Here is a 19,503-nt window from a genome sequence, read left to right as displayed (position 1 = left end):
AATAAATATTTTAATTTAAATAGAAATACAGTACATTTTTCTATAGTGGAAGACGGTGCAGGAGACCTGAGTGTCTGCCTGTTCAGCCTGTTTGATGGGCCACAGTTCTTATGGTTCATTATCTTTAAACTGAAATTGGACAGGACACTCCATCAAACAGAGGACGCCTTCAAATCCCCGACAGTCCTTGGGGAGCCCATCAAATAGAGGACTGTCCTTTCTGTAAAAGAGGCCACCCGGCCACCCTATGAGATCCTTTAAAAAAACAGGCTGTAGTTAATAAAGTTGTTACCTATTTTAAAACCCCTGTTGATGTTTCACCCCCTTCTTGCAGGGTCCCAGGAACAACAAAATATCCATGAAAATGCTTCTTTAGGTATGATGTAAAGCCATAAACAGGTGAAAAGTTGGAGTTCTTTTAGCAGAAAATCATATTGAAAAGTAAATTTCCCTATTTCATTTGAAAATATCTGTTTGAAATTATAGAGGGCAAGCTCACAGTGACAAGGGGGTTCTGAGAGAATTATTACCTTCGAACTGGCTGTCATTGCCTGAAGTCAAAGGATCAAATAATTCATGAGCTCATCTGTGATAGTATTTTTACAGCAATTATATAACTCAATTATAATATGATATAACAGTGCACAATCTGGCTATGGCAATGGCATTAATAAGCCACCATGACGCATGTGCTTTCTTTGCCCAAACAGCAGACCTTTGCCTTCCCCCATATACATCGGTGCTTGTGTCCCAACTGTGCATGTAGATCTTCCATCATCAGCCCTATGCGCTATGATTGCTTTATTGTGTATGTATATACAACTGCCATCATCTTTGACCATTGGCCATACTGATGAGAATTGGAGTCCAACAATATCTGGAGGGGCAGGTTCCCCATCCCTTGATGGTTCTTGAATTCTGGCATAACTAGGAGAATTTCTAAAATGCATTCTAGAATTGGAGTATGCGCAGACTGCTTACACATGCACATGTATTGATAACACTGCAAAAAAGCGATCAATGTAAAATATTGCATGAAAATTGCTTTTTGTGTGTGTGGCTTTCTATCAGTGCGCATAAGTGTACATGCACATTGGATGCAATCATATAATCCAAAAGATTACTTTTTCGCAGTGTTTCATCAATGTGCATATGCACATTGGTAATGTAGATGGGAGGGAACATGTTGCATGGGGAGATGGGGAGGAACATGTCGGAACATGAAGGAAGTGAAAACTGCAGCAAACACACATAGTACTTAGTACAAAATTTGGAATTTTGTTTTAAAAAAGGAATAATGGCAGATTTCCATATGCACTGGTTCCCCTTCTGAAACAAGATCAGGTAAAATCTAGGGGAGAAAGTCAAATTATGAGGATTTCAAAAGCAGCCTTAGATATTTAATTCAGTTGTGTTTCTGCTAGTTCAGTGTGAATATCAGTGCCAATTTCTTTTCCCCTCATTATTTCTGAAGGGACTGTGGTGAATATCATAAGCTGTCTCATAAGGTTTTAGATCTTTTATCAATGGCCAACATAAGATGACACCTATATGGTCCCATTCATAGAGCCCTTTGGTTGGAGCATCTGGTAAACCATATGCCCTGGCTCCAGGTTCAGTACTGACAACTGAACCACTAATGAGCCTATCCATCACTGTTGTGCCTTGGCGTTAACATGCCATTTGGCTTGGGCAAAGAGGCTTGGCTTGCCTTTGCAGTTCTGTTTGTGCTTTGCCATACAGGCCTCGGTGCTGCCATTTGCTTTGCTGAATCTGAAATTAGGAAGGCTGTTGCCCTTACTTTAAAAGTTTTAAAGTATGACTGGTGATCCTCTTCAGATTGAGATCAAAGCAATGATGCATGTGGGCCAATCTGTCAGCAGTGGCTTTAGGTGCTGGCTAAAATCCTTCTCAGTTGGCATGTCAAAGCTGGAAGAAGGTGCCATGGTTTCACCCTTGGAGAGGCTCATCAGCATTAATGCAGCATGATGCTTTTCTTTTCCCAACAAGATGAAAATGTCATTCCTAGTGGAGTTAAAGATAATTAAAGCAATTGCCTGAAAGTAGTAATTGGAGGACAGAAAATGGAATAGAAAATTTGATTGCAGTTAGTTGCAAGTATAACTTGGGGCCTTTCTACATGTTTTGGGTTTATTTATACATTTAGGTATTATTGGTTTCTCTTCTGCACATCATTAGGATGTTTTTGTTGTAGGGAATATTGCATTTTACCTGCATGCAAACCCCAGTATTTTTAATCTTATAAAAAGTTATACATTTAATAGATAGTGCATTCATGACTCTTGTTGCTTTCTGGAATGTGGTTGCACAGGTGTCACAGGCAATATTTATGGCATGATTGATGTAAGTGATGGAATGTTATTGGTTGGCGTTATAGAAATTTATTTATAAATATAAATAAGTAAACATCACCCTTTAATATGCCCAGGAAAAAGCAACAGGGCTAACCCACATACTTTCCTGCCATTTAGAAATCTTTTTATTAGGGGTTGTGTATTTTTGGTAACAATGGGAGCTGAGTTCTTTTCCAGTGATTGTGTACACTTGTCAAATCTTAAAAGGGGGTGCTGTGAAAGGAACAAATCCCCTTTCCCCCCAATAAAGCTTATTCTTTGTCTCCCCTCTCTATCTCCACCATTCTATTTTGTCCATATCAACTTTTATGGCATTGGCACTGAAAAGGTACATGCAGAAGTGTCTTGCCAAGGCTAGAATGTGGTTTGGGGCATGCTTTTGACTGGTCATGTGGAAGGGCCCCAAGTAAAAATCTTAGCGACATCAGCAGTTTCCAGTTCAGTGGTTTCAATTGCTGTTGATCTGCTAAAGCTCGGCAAGCTGATGGCACACTATAACTTCACTGGGATTATGTCATTGCAAGCAATGTTTGCTTAACCTTGCTATTAATTTTGGACATCATTATTGCTATTCCTTTACAGCCACTAATTTAACCCATCATGTTTGAAAGTTTTCAGACTTGAATAAAATATGGCTTATTTGACAGCTAAATCTGTCTGGTTGCTGATTCCCCTCCACCCCCATAGTCTTACTTTTGTTTATTATGCTTGCATCCCACTGTTTCTTCAAGCAACTCAGGATCAGACTTGTTCAGACAGTATTTTCTAGGGAAAAATGACTTCATGTTCCTTCTTTATATAATGTTAAACATGACTGTTAAGAGTAGACTCTTAACCATTCCTACAGGTGGGCTACTGTCACTCTGTTTTAAAACAGGCATCGTGCCTTTGCCTGTCCTGTCACAGGCTGAATTAAGATAAGAACATAAGAAGAGCCATGCTGGACTAGATGGACCAAGGGTCCACCTAGTCCAGCATTCTGTTCACATAGTGGCCAACCAGACAGAATTCTTGTATCTATATATGCATTTCTGAAGAAAAGAAAAATGTCTTTAACAGGCTTCAGGAGAATTTAGTGTACCTATTTTTTATTTTTAAAAACAGCCTTTTTCATGTAGCTGAAATCTTTTAAATGTGGCCCAGATGAGCATTATGATGTAGATGGGAATACGTATTACCAGGAATGGGGTAAGGAATAAATCACAAGAACGAATGAAAGTGACCATAAAACAGGAGCAATTAGCTCAAATTCAGAAATTAAGTATTCTGTATTTTAAAAATCCATCCGAATACTAGCAAGGATGCTTAAAAGAAAGAAACAGGCTACATTTGGATGTCATGATAAACAATAGTTTATTACACGAACCTGATATTTGCCCAGGCATGTTTCCTTCAAAAGGCACGTGGACTTATATGGCTTTAAAAGTGACCATAACCATGAAAGTTTGCACCTCTCCAGTCCAGTCTACATGTCTCTTTTGGTACCTGATAATTGGGGTCAATGTAGTCATGCTTAAATCTCTCTCATCCCCACCCATTAATATCTACAAGTGAGGCCCTACTCAGGTTCTGTCTGCCTATGTGATAAATCTATGAGGGGAAGCTACAGACTTTATGGAACCCCAGGTATAAAACTCTCTCCCATTTGAGAGTTTCCTGTACCCAAATCTATAGAAGTCAAGTAAAGACATACTTGCTTTAGATCAGCCTTTTTATGCCAAGAGTTGTAACTAGTGGTGTGCCACTTCCTTTTTGCATGATAGATAATAAATGAAAAGTTTTGAAATTCCTTTTTGAAGGGTGGGATATAAATTTTTTGAAAATATAAATTTTGTATTATTGTCAGTTTGCATGGTACATATTGTCCCTGTTCAGATGCACATTGGGGAAGTGTGGTTAGGCTAACGCTGGTGCAGGGTGGTTAGCGCTAACCACTGTGAGAGCCCCTGCCACACATGCAGATAACCAAGGCCTGTAGCGTGGTTAGCCTAACCATTCACTAACCACCATGGTTACTGCTAAACTCCACAGTCCTTCAGACAGGCTGCCATGCATTCGCTGGGACTGAATCCCAGCGGATTCAGTGGAGGAAGCTGATGTGGGCAGCCATTTTCAGGCCTCAGTGGAGTAAGCTGATGCAGGCAGCCATTTTCAGGCCTCAGTGGAGAAAGCTGCTGCCGGTGGCCATTTTGGGGCCTCAGTGGAGGAAGCTGCTGTGGGTGGCCATCTTGGGGCTCGGCGCCACAGCAGCCACAGGTGGCCATTTCATGGGGACTGAGGGGAGCAGGTTTGATGGCAGGGGCACCATTTGAGGCACAGATGCTGCTGCTCGGCCAGCTGATGGCCAGCCGGGGATATTTTCCCTTACTGCGGCAGACACAGGTGCTTGTGCCTGGGAGTGTTAAGTTCTCAAGGTCAGTGTGCCAATAAGAGAGGTGTGGGATCAAAAGCATCTTTTCCTCCTGCGTGCTTCTCCAATTTTCTTACTGCAGGCAGGGATGGAGAGTGAGGAGGCTGGCTCTCAGCTGCCGCATTATGTGTTGCTCAGCAGATTTTGACCATGGAGATCTGGAGCACTGGCAGGAGCAGCAGGGCCAAGTTCTGCCGCTCTTGGCATGGAGCTCTCGGGTATCACTCAGTTAATGACGGGGGCCTATTCAGACATCACGCTAAGCCATGGTTGGGGCTGCTAACCACATTGCAGCAAGTGGTTAATGAGCGTGGTTAGTCCATGGTTAATAAATCACCATGGTTGGAAAAAATGCCGTTCAGCCATCATGCTAAGTCATCATGGTTACCTCAGAAACACTAACCATCATGGCTTAGCTTGATGTCTGAACAGAGCCACTGAATATGTACACAGAAAACCATAACGTCGGTACCTAACAAATATGTGATATCATCCACACATAGGTTACATGTGCATAGTCTAGGGAACAGGGGTGCAAAACACGGAGCAGCCCTCCACTTCTATCTCTTTGTATATCTGATGAGACACCTTTTGGGTCTGTAAATAGTTCACTTGTTTACACATTTCTTCCATTTTGTAATTTGTAGGTGCTTAGAAATATTCATTTTACAACAGCCTTCCCCAAACCAGTGCCCTCCAGATGTTTTGGACTACACATCCCAGCATTTTTTACCATTGGGCATACTAGTGAGGCGTATGGGAGGTGAAGTCCAAAACATCTGGAGGACACGCGGTTGGGGAAGAATGTTGTAAAAGCATCTAGAGCTGAAGTGTTTATGGGTATCATAACAGCAGAAGTAGGTAGAGAGGGACTTTTCCATCAGAAGCAGGAGGGGAAATGATAGGAGAAAGAATTTGTCTTCCACTGAAAATGCTTTCAGGTCTAAAGAGTTCTTCCAGTGCCTCAGGTTTGTTCTCTTCCTTGCAACAGAGCAACCACTGCTAAGGCTGTTCTGGTGTAACACTTTGCTTAGGCCCTAAGCTACTACCTTCTTAAATCTATTCTTGCTGTATTCCCTGGGTGCACTGCTGTTGCACAACATTGCTTTTAAAGATTTCTTGCTTTGCACTTCTTTACTTTTCCCCATTACTAGAAAGTTAATTCATAAAGATCTCGTTAGGTTTTCCTTTTCTTTCACTGCCAGGGTCTTTTAAAGCAAGTTATGCCTCATCTTGTTCTGTCTCTTTGCTATACTGCAGTTGGGTTGACACATGATTCAGGGGATTGCTGCAGGTTCAGTCTCTCCAGACTCAATTCTGCAAATTAGCTAATGCTTACAGGATGTCTAGCATTACATCATTCTTCAGAAGAGATGTCTCTTTACTACAGCTCTTGCACTGAAAGTATCTTTCCAATGTTCTTTTTCTGATGTTTCCTAAAATAGCTTTCCTTTCTTTGATCACAGCTGTCTAATATGAGTCTGATACCTTTTTTTATTTCTTTGTATCCAATATGCACACTCTGATTATGAATAGCAATTCTTGCAACGTTCTGGTGTGTTTCAGTCATAGCACTTTACAAGGAGTTTGTTGAGTCTTATCATTATTTATTTATTACATTTTAAAACCATGCAGTAACTGAGGTTATCTGGGCAGTGTACAAATTAAAAACGTAACGTACAAGATGGCAATAAAACAATTGTAAAAGAAGTAGGATAAACACAGGATAACACTAGCAGCAACACATAACTCCCGTCATCCCTAGCTAGCATAGCCAATGATGGAGGATCATGTGAAATGTAGGTTGAAATATATGGAAGGCCAGAAGTTGCCTTCCCCTGGTTTAAACTATGGCTAATGAGATCCTACTTTTAGATTCTGGCCTGTGCTCACTAATCAAAGTTTGATTGAGCCACAGTTTCCTGAGTTCAGATATCACTTGGAACTGTGGAAAATCAAAAGTGGATGTTCTCTGTCTCTTGTTATGACAAATGAAAGAGGAGAAAGGGGTGGTTGAGTGCATGAGCCAAGGACTTGTACAGGCTTGTCATGAAGCAGCAAACTTTTAGCCTTTATCTTTTAAGGGCATGAATACTGTGGAACATCAGCAGGTTCTGGAAAAATGCTGTGCCCAAGGAACTTCCTCTATGTTTTGAACCAACATTTTCAAACCTAGGTCCCACCTCTACCACAATTTACAAAATGGAAAACTCTTCTAACCTTTTGATGGTATAGGTACATAAGTCAATTCAAGTTTTTCTATAAGTACTGAGCCAGATATTGAGGTGTGGGGAAATACAGTAAGTAATATAAAACATGAAGGAAATCCTCACTTATCAATAAATGTGTTCCTTAGTGGCTATCGTTTTGCTGTTGAAAGATGTGCACACATTTTAACACTGAGCTGTATGTAGTTCATTAAACTCCCTTCCATTAATTTAGCTTTCACCTGAGCGCAAGCTTGTAGTCTGAGTGCAAGCTTCAGTGTTGCAAATACTTGTAATAATTTATCAGGAATACATCACCCATCCCGTGTACATTGCTGTGAGCTCTTTAGAGGAAAATAGGATGTAAATATGATTAGTGACACATTGGGTAGTTGTATATTGAATAGTATTTTTGTACACTTAAATACTTGAAGACTAAAAGAGAATATCATTAAATAAAATGAACAATTGGTTATGTAAAATCCTCAGTGAACATCATCTGGTGTCTCATGGGTTTTTATCTTATTGATGTTGCAGGTGATCATTTGTTGCGAAATAAACTTAGATTTGTATGTACACATAACCCCCTACATCAGTGTAATATTACCCCCCCCCCATGTCAGTATTGTTAGATGTGATTCAGACTTTCTTGGTGGTCTGTGTCATGTTAAAACAATCTTTTGGAGATACTGCTGTAGTGTAGCATTGGACAGCAGTGCTGTAGTTTTATTCTTTATACTGTTCCATGTGAGATTTTCTTGGGAGGTGTGTGTGTTTGTGTTTGAAATCTCTCTTGTCACTCTGCATCCCATTTTTTGAAGCCATCTCTGTAATTTAGGTTGAAGAAAGCCTTTCCTTCTCAGATAAATATGATCAGTTCCCCAGGGTCCTTAATTTGTAGTTCCTTGTTGTTTTACTTTGTAACAGCAGCAAATGATAAGTTTGTCCTGGTTTGAATTTAATTCTGCCTCAGTTAACTAGATCCTCCAGTAGACAATAGCTAAGAGTCACATAAGCCTCTGTAGCCTTGGCGCTTATTCGCTGGATAGATTCTCTCTGGGGATGCCTAACTGCTTCTAATGTTACTAATAGAAATAGCTGTTGCACTACTTCTTAGGGAATTTTATTGTCAGATTCTTCACTGATTACAAGACTGTAGGACACATCATTGACTATGTATAATCTGTTATGACTCCTTCTACCTTCTGTCAGTTTGCTGTTCTGGATTCCATGTCAGTCTGCAGTTCTGTGGGGACTAGTAGGTTTCCATGAAATGTACTGGCTGCATCCAGACAATTATATCCTGTTATGCAAGATTTACAACATATCGGTGATCAACTAATTAACGATAGTACATAAAAAAAAAAATCCATATTACATCAAAGGATATTTAAGGAGGTTAGCGGAGATATTAAGGAGCCTTTTGCCTGTGCAGGCAACCCCTTCACTCCTCCCTTCCCAGCATGAGCAATCAAACCAGGAAGCCTCTAATTAACCATAGTTTTACATTTCATCTAAACTGCAAAAGTATGTTTACCAGCTTTGAAATAAGCCAGGATTTTAAACCATGGTGTGAAGTTAGTCTACTATCACCCCTTTTCTAAAGGTGGTAACCATCGTTTCTTTTTGATTAATAGTTTTATTTAAAAGAAAAAAGAAAAGAAAAAAAGGGGGAACAACATAGACACGCAATACACATCGTTACAACAACACACACAGGGATACACTAAAATACACCTAAGATTATAAGGTATCTGCCTTCGGCTCCCCTTACAAAACAAATGCTTATTATTGTTCTCTGCTTCTTATCTTAGCTGTATAGCATACACTGAGTTCACACACATTATCTCATTTCTCTCCTAATTTTTAACAAAGAAGAAAGAGAGTTGACAATCTCAAAGATCAGAATCCACATACATAGATATCATTTTTCGCTATTTCTTCTACAAATTCTAAAAAAGGTTTCCATTCTGACATAAATTTAATTATTAATCCTTCTTTAATTATAATAGTAAGTTTTGCCATCTCTGCCAGCTCCATCATTTTCATGATCCACTCATTTGCAGTTGGTATTGTTTCATTCTTCCACTCTTGTACATAAAATAACCTTGCAGCCGTTATCATATAGAGAAAGAGGGTTCCCCCCTTCTCTTTTACTTGTTTGTCCATTAGTCCCAGTAAAAATGTATCTGGCTTTAATTCTATAGTAGTCTTTGATATTCTTTGAACTAGAGACTGTAGGTAACCTTAGTTTCTTGACTTGGTAATTGTGGATAGAACTGGGGACTTAGATGTGTATGGTTTACAGGTTTCATGTGTGTTACTAAATTTTAACAGAATATTATAATGTATTGCTGCTAGTGCTTAGTTTAGTCTTAGGGAAGTTGATTTTCTGAGCCTTTCTATTATTTCTGCTGTTTCTGCATAAATATTTGCTATACTTTCGAGGCCCAGGTAATAAAACCTTGCTTTTATTTACAAAAATGTTTGATTGTTTCTGTGTTCAGAAATAACAACAATAATAAAACAATAGTAATAAAATATATAAAAGAAGACATAAAATAAAAAGCATAAATATTGCAAAAGAAAGCAAAACTCACTGCAGCATTAGATTATAACAGATCTTAACATTTGAAAATCTAAAAAAAAAACCTAAAGGATTTTAACATTAAAATGCTAAAATACCTGAGAAAATAAAAAGGTCTTCACCTGATACTAAAAAGATATTAGGTACCAGGTGAGCTTCTCTGGGGAGAGCATTTAATAACTGGGATGCCACTATTGCAAACAGTAGCCATCCACTTCACCTTGTTTTGTGGCAGCAGCTGGAGAAGGGCTTAGGAAGATGACCTCAGGGACTGGATAGGTACATATGGAAGGAAGAGATCCTTCTGATAAGCAGTGTGGTGTAGTGGCTATAGTGTTGGACTGGGAGTTGGGAGATTTGGCTTCTAGTCCCCACTCAGCCATGGAAGCTCACTGGGTGACTTTGGGGCAGTCACAGACTCTCAGCCCAACCTACCTCACAGGGTTGTTGTTGTGAGGATAAAATGGAGAGGCGGAGGATTATGCATGCCGCCATGGGTTCCTTAGGAGGAAAAAAAGGCGGGATATAAACGTAATAAATAAATAAATAACCTTCCCAAAGTAATTTAGAGAGCGAGAACCCGTTTTAATATAAATATAGCGGGGCATGCATCAGGTAAATTCATTTTTGATTGGTCTGGGAAACATCAGACATTGATTGGCTGGGGGTTTTAGCTAGGTGGAAAAGAGCAGTTAGGAAATGACAGTTAAATGGACAGGGAGGTAGTCAATTGGTGGTCTGAGGGACAAGGCTGTGATGTGTGATAGAAAGGACTAGGGAAGAGCTAAAAGAAAAGTGAATAGCTGAGGCCTACATATGAAGCTATTCCTTGGCTCTGTGAGATAACCATAAGTGGCTGGTAAATATCAGGAGGAGAGAGCAGGTGGCTATGTTATGCCTGATAAACTGTTCAAGCAGCCAGTAGTACAACAAGAGGAGTGAAAGTTTGGTGTCAGAGGAAGTGGCACCAAGAGCTGGACCTGATTGTGAATATATTTAGCTGGAGTGGAGGTTTAAGGAATTGGCCTGAGCTAAAAGAAGTCATTAAGAGGCTTTTATTAGCAAGTGTCTCTTGAGTCCTCGAGAAGTGTGAGCAAGCATTCTTTTGAAAACCCCAAAGTAAACAGTAGTTTACTTACGTACAAAATATCCCTTTAATAAACCAGTTTGTTTAATGGCTCATCTTGTCTCTAGTGGTGGTGTCCATCTGACTTCTGAGCCTCTTATACAAAGCTACTAGGAGGTTTTAAAATAGTCTAAAAGAATTTGTGGCAGTGGAAAAGGGTAAGCTTGTGGAAGTCTGAGTTATAGTGGCAGGGAGTTCCTTAGGCCCTGAAATATAAGCATTTGCTAGAAAAAATGGGAAACCCCATAGGTGGGAATGCCCAGTTTCCCCATAGGTAGTGGCAGCACAAGGAACAAAAACATTCCCCATACCTATTCAAGCGGATACCATGGTTGATGTAATTGAAAGCCACTAAGAGGTCAGAAATATCAACAGGATCATACTCCCCTTGTCTCTCTCTCTCTCTCTCTCTCTCTCTCTCTCTCTCTCAGCATAGATTATCCCATAAGGCAACCAAGGGAGTTTCACATCCAAACCCAGGCCTGAAATCTGATTGAAATGGATCTAGAAAATCGGTTTAATGCAAGAATGTCTGGAGTTGGCAAGTGACCACTCTGGAGTATCTGGAGTTGGCTTGAGCACACTTAGGAAAACTTGGATGCTACCGGCATTTGTATTTTTTTCTTGGACACCATCTTCTAGGTTTTATATCATCCTTTCTTCTCCATTTAAACTATGCCTCTATGAAATGGTGTTCAAATCCTTTAACAGCCTCAGTGCTGTCTGTGGTGTAACGGGATAAAAGGAAATTAAATTGATTTTCACAATATAAAACTTTATTACAAAATTGGATAGTCTTTCCAATAACACTGCTGTTGATAAACATGATGGAATAGCTTTCAAAGCAGTCATCATGAACTGCTGAAGTATTCCTGGGAAGACAGAAGAAAAAGAGTTTCCACAACTTCTAACTAGTGTATAGAGCTGCTTATTACAGAAACTTCTGAAGGATACCTTGACCTTTTTAACTGAAATTAAAAGGTACATAATGCATTTGAGGTAGATTTGAAAACTGGTTAATTTTAGCAGGGAAAGAAATTGAGAACTATTCTCATATAATATTGAGCCATTAACAACTAAGGGAGCAATCCTATAGCTGCTAGAGAATGTCTAGATGGCCGTAGAATTTTTCAGTTTCTGGGAGCTGAGCTCAGAGCCAGTGTTCTTGTTTCCCAGAAATCTGACTCCCCGACCCCTCCTTTGCCTCCTTGAAGGAGGAGCAGTTTGTTCCCGGCTCTGTGCTCAGAAGAGCAGCGTGGAGCGGCCGAAAAGGGGGCGTTCCTGGGGGTGGGGAGGGGAGGGAACCACAGAAGCACCATTACAATGCTTCCTATATGCTGTCCACCCCCACTGTGAAGGGCCCTGGTTAGACAACCAAAATCGGATGGCTAGCCACAAATGCAGGGTGGCTAGAGTGTGAAGGAGTGGATCCCCTCCACTTTCCGCCCACCCTGCATTGGGTAGTTGGTCACCTCCATGTTCGGAGGCAGCCCACTATCCCCATAGGATTGTGCCCTAAGTTTTTAAAAGCTTGGGGAGGACTTTTTCATTATTGCTTGATTGATTCATGGGAAGAGCATGCATGCAATTGCCCTGATTATTTTGGGCGCCCTTCTCTGCACCTTTTCCAGCTCTACAGTACCCACTGCAGCTGCACTGCCCAGACTGTACACAGTATTTCAAAGTGGTTGCACCATTGTTTTGAATAAAGTCATTATGATATTGGCATTTTTATTTTCAATCTCTTCCCTAAATATCCCTAACATGGAATTCAACGTTTGTTTGTTTTTATAGCTGCTACCCATTGGGTCAATGTTTTCATTGAGTTATGTTTACATTGAAAGTGAGTTTTCATTGAGTTATGGCATATGTGTGGTTTCCACCAATATCAGCATCCCTGTGTCTCATTTGCCACTCTGCCTGTATTATAAAATATGTGACATAACGATATTGTTTTCCATTTTATTCTCAGTCAATTAAGTTCAGCAGGAATAAAGAGAATCACAACACAATTATATAATTTCAGAGGAAGTATCCTCTTTGGCACTAGTGCTAATGAAAATTACATTGCGCTAGTGTAAGCTACCTCTAACGCAACACGTTTGCTGATGTGATGGGTTTCCCCACTAATTTAGTGCCAAATAGGATACTGCCCAATGTGTTTTGCCATATTATACATGGGGAAGAGAAGAGCAAGTGATGAGGCTGTTTTCTGAAAATGTGCTTCATAACGTCTAGTTCTGGCTTTAAAAACGGGATTTGCTGGGTATAGGAAAAAATATTGTTATGCAGAGTGGAGCTTCACATACTTTAGAAGCTGATAATTCTGTATTATTTTATTTATTTATTTATTTATTTATTTTCTATACCGCCCAATAGCCGAAGCTCTCTGGGCAGTTCACAAATTTTATAATTTATAATCTGTATAAATTTTCCTTGATTTTCTACATTCAGTATATGTTGTAAGGAGTTGTGTTTTCCAAGACTTGCAATATGTATTTTATTTATTTCATTTCTATACCACCCAACAGCCGAAGCTATATACCGCCCAATAGCCGAGTATGAGAACTTTTACCAGTTTTTGTACATTTCCATTGTTCATTTCCCATCCAGATATATTGGGTGTTATTTGTAAAAGAGTACAAGTGCCTACTAGCTTGGAAAAATATCTACCCATTCAAAGTAGTTCAGTGTGAAAGAGGTTATTTACTGCTTGCCAGTTTCCTTCAGAAAAGACACATTTTAAAATTTCATATGGTAAACTAACAATGTGAGTTAATGAAATCCTTGTCTAAGAAGTTGTGAGTCTTAGTTCATGTTTGTGAAATTTGCTGTAATTTTGATAACTTGCCAAAATGCTTTTATAAACTCCACAGATCACAAATGCAATGTTTTAATCATGCAGTTTTTTATGTGGATTTTTATTGTTTCCAGAGACGGAATGGAGAAGATATTCCAGTTGCCCAAACTAAAAACATAAATCACAGACGATTTGCTGCTACCTTTAAGCTTCAGGAAGTGACAAAAACAGATCAGGATTTATATCGATGTGTTACTCAGTCTGAGAGAGGATCTGGAGTCTCCAACTTTGCTCAACTTATTGTTCGAGGTAAGAGGTATTTTCTGGATTGTTGAGAGATGAATTCTTGATCCTAGTTCTGGCATGATCCATGCAGAAAGTTCATTCTTCTATTGGGTTCTAGATAGAAATTAAGGGGGAAAATAGTATCTCATGTTGAAGATATTTTAAAGGTATCATCACTTCTTTTTCATTTAAGTTCTATATTTCCAGCTACTCTGCTTCCCTTGTCAGAAATCTTAGTAGTATCAGTTTAAAGCTTGAGTACATAGCGTTCCTTACTTACTGCTATATTTGAAAAGCAATATGCGGTAGTAATGTTTTCTTGTTTGTCTGGATAACCACCAAATAAACCTCGTTAGTCAAAAATATGCCCTCAGGAATGAGCTACCCTGGTGTTAAAACTGTGCTGAAAATTAACTATAGTGACAGGTCCTTTATCTCAATGGCACTTTAAAGCTGACATCCTGTTACATGGATCCAAAAGATGCTAATTTTAAAGGAAATTTTTGGGCCACTGATATGAATTGCCTTTAATAAGAGCTGGCATAGTATTGCCTATTGTCAAAGATGACCCAGAGGTAAGAGTTTATTAGTGCATTTCTTCCTCAACCGAAAGTGACAGGGCATGCTTAAGGTCTTTTTGTTGCTGTTTGGAATGGATGAACATTTCAGTGTAGAGTTCTCATGCTGAAGAGTATCGATCTATGTGTTCTCTCAGCCGCAGGAAGAGAGAAAAAAAAAAGATAGAATGAAACCCAATTTACTTTGTCATGTCTTGAGTATTGCTTCCATATCATTTTCAGTAATGAGAATATCTTCAGCTTGTAGAAGACAAACTTTGACAATACTGGTTATTAGTGGATGGGAGATGAATAACAGCAGCTGTTGATAAAACGTATTAAAACAGGCTATGCTCGATTGCCAGTGTAGGTTAGATAGAAGGAATGTTTACAGTGTACAATTTAATACTTAGAAACGGTAAGCTACCATGGAGGTGGAGAATAAAAAGGGTAGAATGTTAAAATAAAAATATATTACACTGTTGAAAGAATCATGATGATATACAGTAGTCTTCACAACTTGAAAATTAGAAGTTGCACAAAGAATTGTTGAAGAAGAGGAAGTTGCTTTATACTGAGGCAGAACATGGGTTTATCTAGGTGAGTACTGTCCATGCTCCCCTTCATGGATCACTGGCTTGTTGTGGCGAAGGGGCTTGCGTAACTCAGGGAAGCCATAAGCTATGCTGTGCAGGGCCACCCAAGACGGACAGGTCATGGCAGAGAGTTCTGATAAAATGTGGTCCAGTGGAGAAGGAAATGGCAACCCACTCCAGTATTCTTGCCAAGAAAACCCCATGGAACGTATTACAAGGCTAAAAGATATGACACTGGAAGATGAGCCCCTCAGGTCGGAAGGTGTCCAATATACTACTGGGGAAGAGCAGAGGGAATTTCCAAGTAGCGCCAGAAAGAGTGAAGCGGCTGGGCCAAAGCCGAAAGGACACTCAGCTGTGGATGTGTCTGGTGGTGAAAAGAAAATCCGATGCTGTAAAGAACAATATTGTTTAGGAACCTGGAATGTCAGATCAATGAATCAAGGTAAGCTGGAGGTGGTCAAACATGAGATGGCAAGATTGAACATCGACATCTTGGGAATCAGCGAACTAAAACGGACAAGCATGGGCGAATTTACTTCAGGTGACCATCATATCTACTACTTTGGGCAAGAATCCCTTAGAAGAAATGGAGTAGCACTTATAGTCAATAAAAGGGTGGGAAAAGCAGTACTGGGGTACAATCTCAAAAACGATAGAATGATCTCAGTACGAATCCAAGGCAAACCATTCAACATCACAGTAATTCAAGTCTATGCCCCAACCACTAAGGCCGAAGAAGCTGAGGTTGATCGGTTCTATGAAGACCTACAACACCTTCTAGAACTAACACCAAAAAAAGATGTCCTCTTCATCATAGGGGATTGGAATGCTAAAGGAGGAGGTCAAGAAATCACTGGGATAACAGGCAAGCATGGCCTTGGTGAACAAAATGAAGCAGGACAAAGGCTAATAGAGTTTTGCCAAGAGAAAACGCTGATCATAGCAAACACTCTTTTCCAACAGCACAAGAGGCGACTCTACACATGGACATCACCAGATGGTCAATATTGAAATCAGATTGATTATGTACTTTGCAGTCAAAGATGGAGAAGCTCTATACAGTCAGTAAAAACAAGACCTGGAGCTGACTGTGGCTCAGATCATGAGCTTTTTGTTGCAAAATTTCAGCTTAAATTGAAGAACATAGGGAAAACCACGAAACCATTCAGGTATGACCTAAATCATATCCCTTATGAATATACAGTGGAGGTGAGGAATAGATTTCAGGGATTAGACCTGATAGACAGAGTGCCTGAGGAACTATGGACAGAGGTCCGTAACATTGTTCAGGAGGCAGCAACTCAATCCATCCCAAAGAAAAAGGAATGCAAGAAAGCAAAGTGGCTGTCTGATGAGGCTTTACAAGTAGCTGAGGGAAAAAGGAAAGCGAAAGGCAAGGGAGAAAGGGGAAGATATATCCAACTGAATACAGAGTTCCAGAGAATAGCAAGGAGAGACAAGAAGGCCTTCTTAAATGAACAATGCAAAGAAATCGAGGAAAACAACAGAATGGGAAAGGCTAGAGATGTCTTCAAGAAAATCAGAGATCTCAAGGGAACGTTTTGTGCAAAGACGGGCATGATAAAGGACAAAGAAGGCAGGGACCTAACAGAAGCTGATGAGATTAAGAAGAGGTGGAAAGAATACACAGAAGAACTATACAGGAAAGATCTTAATGTCCCTGATAGCCATGACAGTGCGGTCACTGAACTTGAGCCGGACATCCTAGAGAGTGAACTCAAGTGGGCCTTAGGAAGCATTACTAACAACAAAGCTAGCGGAGATGACAGTATTCCAGCCGAGCTATTTAAAATCCTAAAAGATGATGCTGTTAAAGTGCTGCACTCAATATGCCAACAAATTTGGAACACTCAACAGTGGCCACAAGACTGGAAAAGGTCAGTTTACATTCGAATTTCAAAGAAGGGCAATGCCAAAGAGTGTTCAAATTACCACACAATTGCGCTAATTTCACATGGCAGCAAGGTTATGCTCAAAATCCTACAAGCTAGGCTTCAGCAGCATGTGAACCGAGAACTACCGGAAGTACAAGCTGGGTTTCGAAGAGGCAGAGGAACTAGAGATCAAATCGCCAACATTCGCTGGATCATGGAGGAAGCAAGAGAATTCCAGAAAAACGTCTATTTCTGCTTCATTGACTACGCTAAAGCCTTTGATTGTGTGGATCACAACAAACTGTGGCAAATTCTTAAAGAGATGAGAGTACCAGACCACCTTACCTGTCTCCTGAGAAACCTGTACAAGGGTCAAGAAGTAACAGTAAGAACCAGACATGGAACAACCGAGTGGTTCAAAATTGGGAAAGGAGTACGACAAGGCTGCATATTGTTGCCCTGCTTATTTAACTTATATGCAGAGTACATCATGAGAAACGCCGGGTTGGATGAATCAGAGGTCGGAATTAAGATTGCCGGGAGAATTATCAACAACCTCAGGTATGCAGATGATACCACCCTAATGGCAGAAAGCGAAGAAGGTCTAAAGAGCCTCTTGTTGAGGGTGAAAGAGGAGAGTGCAAAAGCTAGTTTGAAACTCAACATTAAAAAAACTAAGATCATGGCATCTGGCTCTATCACTTCCTGGCATATAGAAGGGGAAGAAATGGAAGCAGTGACAGATTTTATTTTCTTGGGCTCCAAGATCACCACAGACGGTGACTGTAGTCATGAAATTAAAAGATGCTTGCTCCTTGGGAGGAAGGCTATGGCAAACCTAGACAGCATAGTAAGAAGCAGAGACATCACCTTGCCGACGAAGGTCCATATAATCAAAGCTATGGTTTTCCCAGTAGTAATGTATGGCTGTGAGAGCTGGACTATAAGGAAGGCTGAGTGCCGAAGAATTGATGCCTTCGAACTGTGGTGCTGGAGAAGACTCTTCCGAGTCCTCTGGACTGCAAGGAGGTCAAATCAGTCAATCCTAAAGGAAATCAACCCTGAGTGCTCATTGGAAGGACAGATACAGAAGCTGAAGCTCCAATATTTTGGCCACCTAATCTGAAGAGAAAACTCCCTGGAAAAGACCCTGATGCTGGGAAAGACTGAAGGCAAAAGGAGAAGGGGACGGCAGAGGATGAGATAGCTAGATAGCATCACTGATGCAATGAATATGGACTTGAGCACGCTCCAGGAGAGAGTGCAGGACAGGAAGGCCTGGTGTGCTATGGTCCATGGGGTCACGAAGAGTCGGACACGACTGAACGACTGAACAACAACAACTGTCCATGCTGACTGGTAGGGGCTCTCCAGGGTTGCAGGTAGTACTCTTTCCCAGGCCAACCTGGAAATGCTGGGGATTGAACCTGTGACCTTGTGCATGCAGTGTAGATGCTTTAACATTAGGCTATGTCCCCTTCCCATTCAGGCGAAGAATGGTCTAATTATTCATAACTAACCCGACATTGAATGAGACTCTCTTTGTCACAGATGGTAGTAGAGATTAGGTAACTCATTTCACTTTGTTCTTTTTATTTCACAAGGAAGGTTCCATTCAGTGTTTATAGTTGAATTATGTTTGCCAAAGTTGTGCCATGTCAATAATGCAGTGCTTTGTAAGCTGTAGATGGACCCGATCAGTATTAATTTGAATTGGTTTCCATGGCATAGCAGTCACTGTTGAGCATTTGTATAAATAGGCGCCTGACCCTATTTTTCCATTTGATTAGTAGACTGACAGAAAACTAATTTGACTGAAAAATATCCTAAATAGTCCCTCAACTTATTTCAGATTTATTTGATACCTGGCAATATTCTAGAGATGTGATGTAGCCTTTAAAAAAACAAAACAAAAAAAAAGAATCTTTTGAACAAGATAAAGGTTCATATCTCTGAGTCAAGTCTGACATCAGTCTCTTTTTGTACCGGTTGCAGATGAATTGGAAGAGCATGGAAATTATACTGACTGAATGTTGGAGGCAATGTTTATTTCCATCAACACTGAAATGTTTCTGAAATATCAAATATCTGGTGCAGAATTAAATCATTCACATTTAACAAATTTGTGGGAAGGAAAAAATAAATGTCAATGCATTTTATTTATTACTTTGCCTTGTCTCATCCTCTGCCTTATCAGACACTGAAATATTTTAGTAAAACATTTGGAAATTGACTTAAAAACAATAATGAATACAAAGGTTGCAGTGCTAGTTCAGACCAACGGGCAGGCTAGTTCAGATGTCTCTTACTGTTAGCCAGCCAAATGTTTTAGGGCAGGCCTTCCCGTCCAGATGATTTGTTGGACTACACCTCCCATCTGCCTCAGCCAACATGGCCAATGGTCAGAGATGCACTGGGTGCCAATTAGCTACCAAGCCATAGTGTGTTACTGCTGGTTTTAAAAGGCCCTAAACAACTGAGCGCCAGGTTATCCGAGAGGCTGCGTTCTATACAGGCTGCCCTAGTCTTTACATTCTGAGGGCGAGGCCTTGTTTACGGAACCACAGTCTACTGATGTTCACTTGGTGCAGAGCACGGCCTTCTCCACTATGGTGCCCACCATGTGAGATGATCTCCCCATCAAGATCAGGCAGGCTCCTAG

The 19,503-nt window shown here is 40.3% G+C and overlaps 1 protein-coding gene across 2 annotated transcripts in view; it reads left to right on the top strand.

Annotated features, from left to right (window-relative positions):
• Positions 1-19,503, top strand: part of PTPRK (protein tyrosine phosphatase receptor type K) — a 516,066-nt gene that overhangs the window by 261,078 nt on the left and 235,485 nt on the right. For both annotated transcript variants that reach the window (XM_084827484.1, XM_084827485.1), the window contains exon 6: positions 13,640-13,814. In XM_084827484.1, coding sequence (XP_084683610.1) covers positions 13,640-13,814 — 175 coding nt within the window. The remainder of the gene's footprint in view (positions 1-13,639; positions 13,815-19,503) is intronic.

The sequence above is a fragment of the Heloderma suspectum genome, chromosome 1 (assembly GCF_057233095.1).
Source record: "Heloderma suspectum isolate Gila_16-S chromosome 1, 16-S_ref, whole genome shotgun sequence".
Classification (NCBI taxonomy): domain Eukaryota; kingdom Metazoa; phylum Chordata; class Lepidosauria; order Squamata; family Helodermatidae; genus Heloderma; species Heloderma suspectum.
Note: the sequence above shows the minus strand (reverse complement) of the source record. Positions and strands in the feature narration are given on the sequence as shown.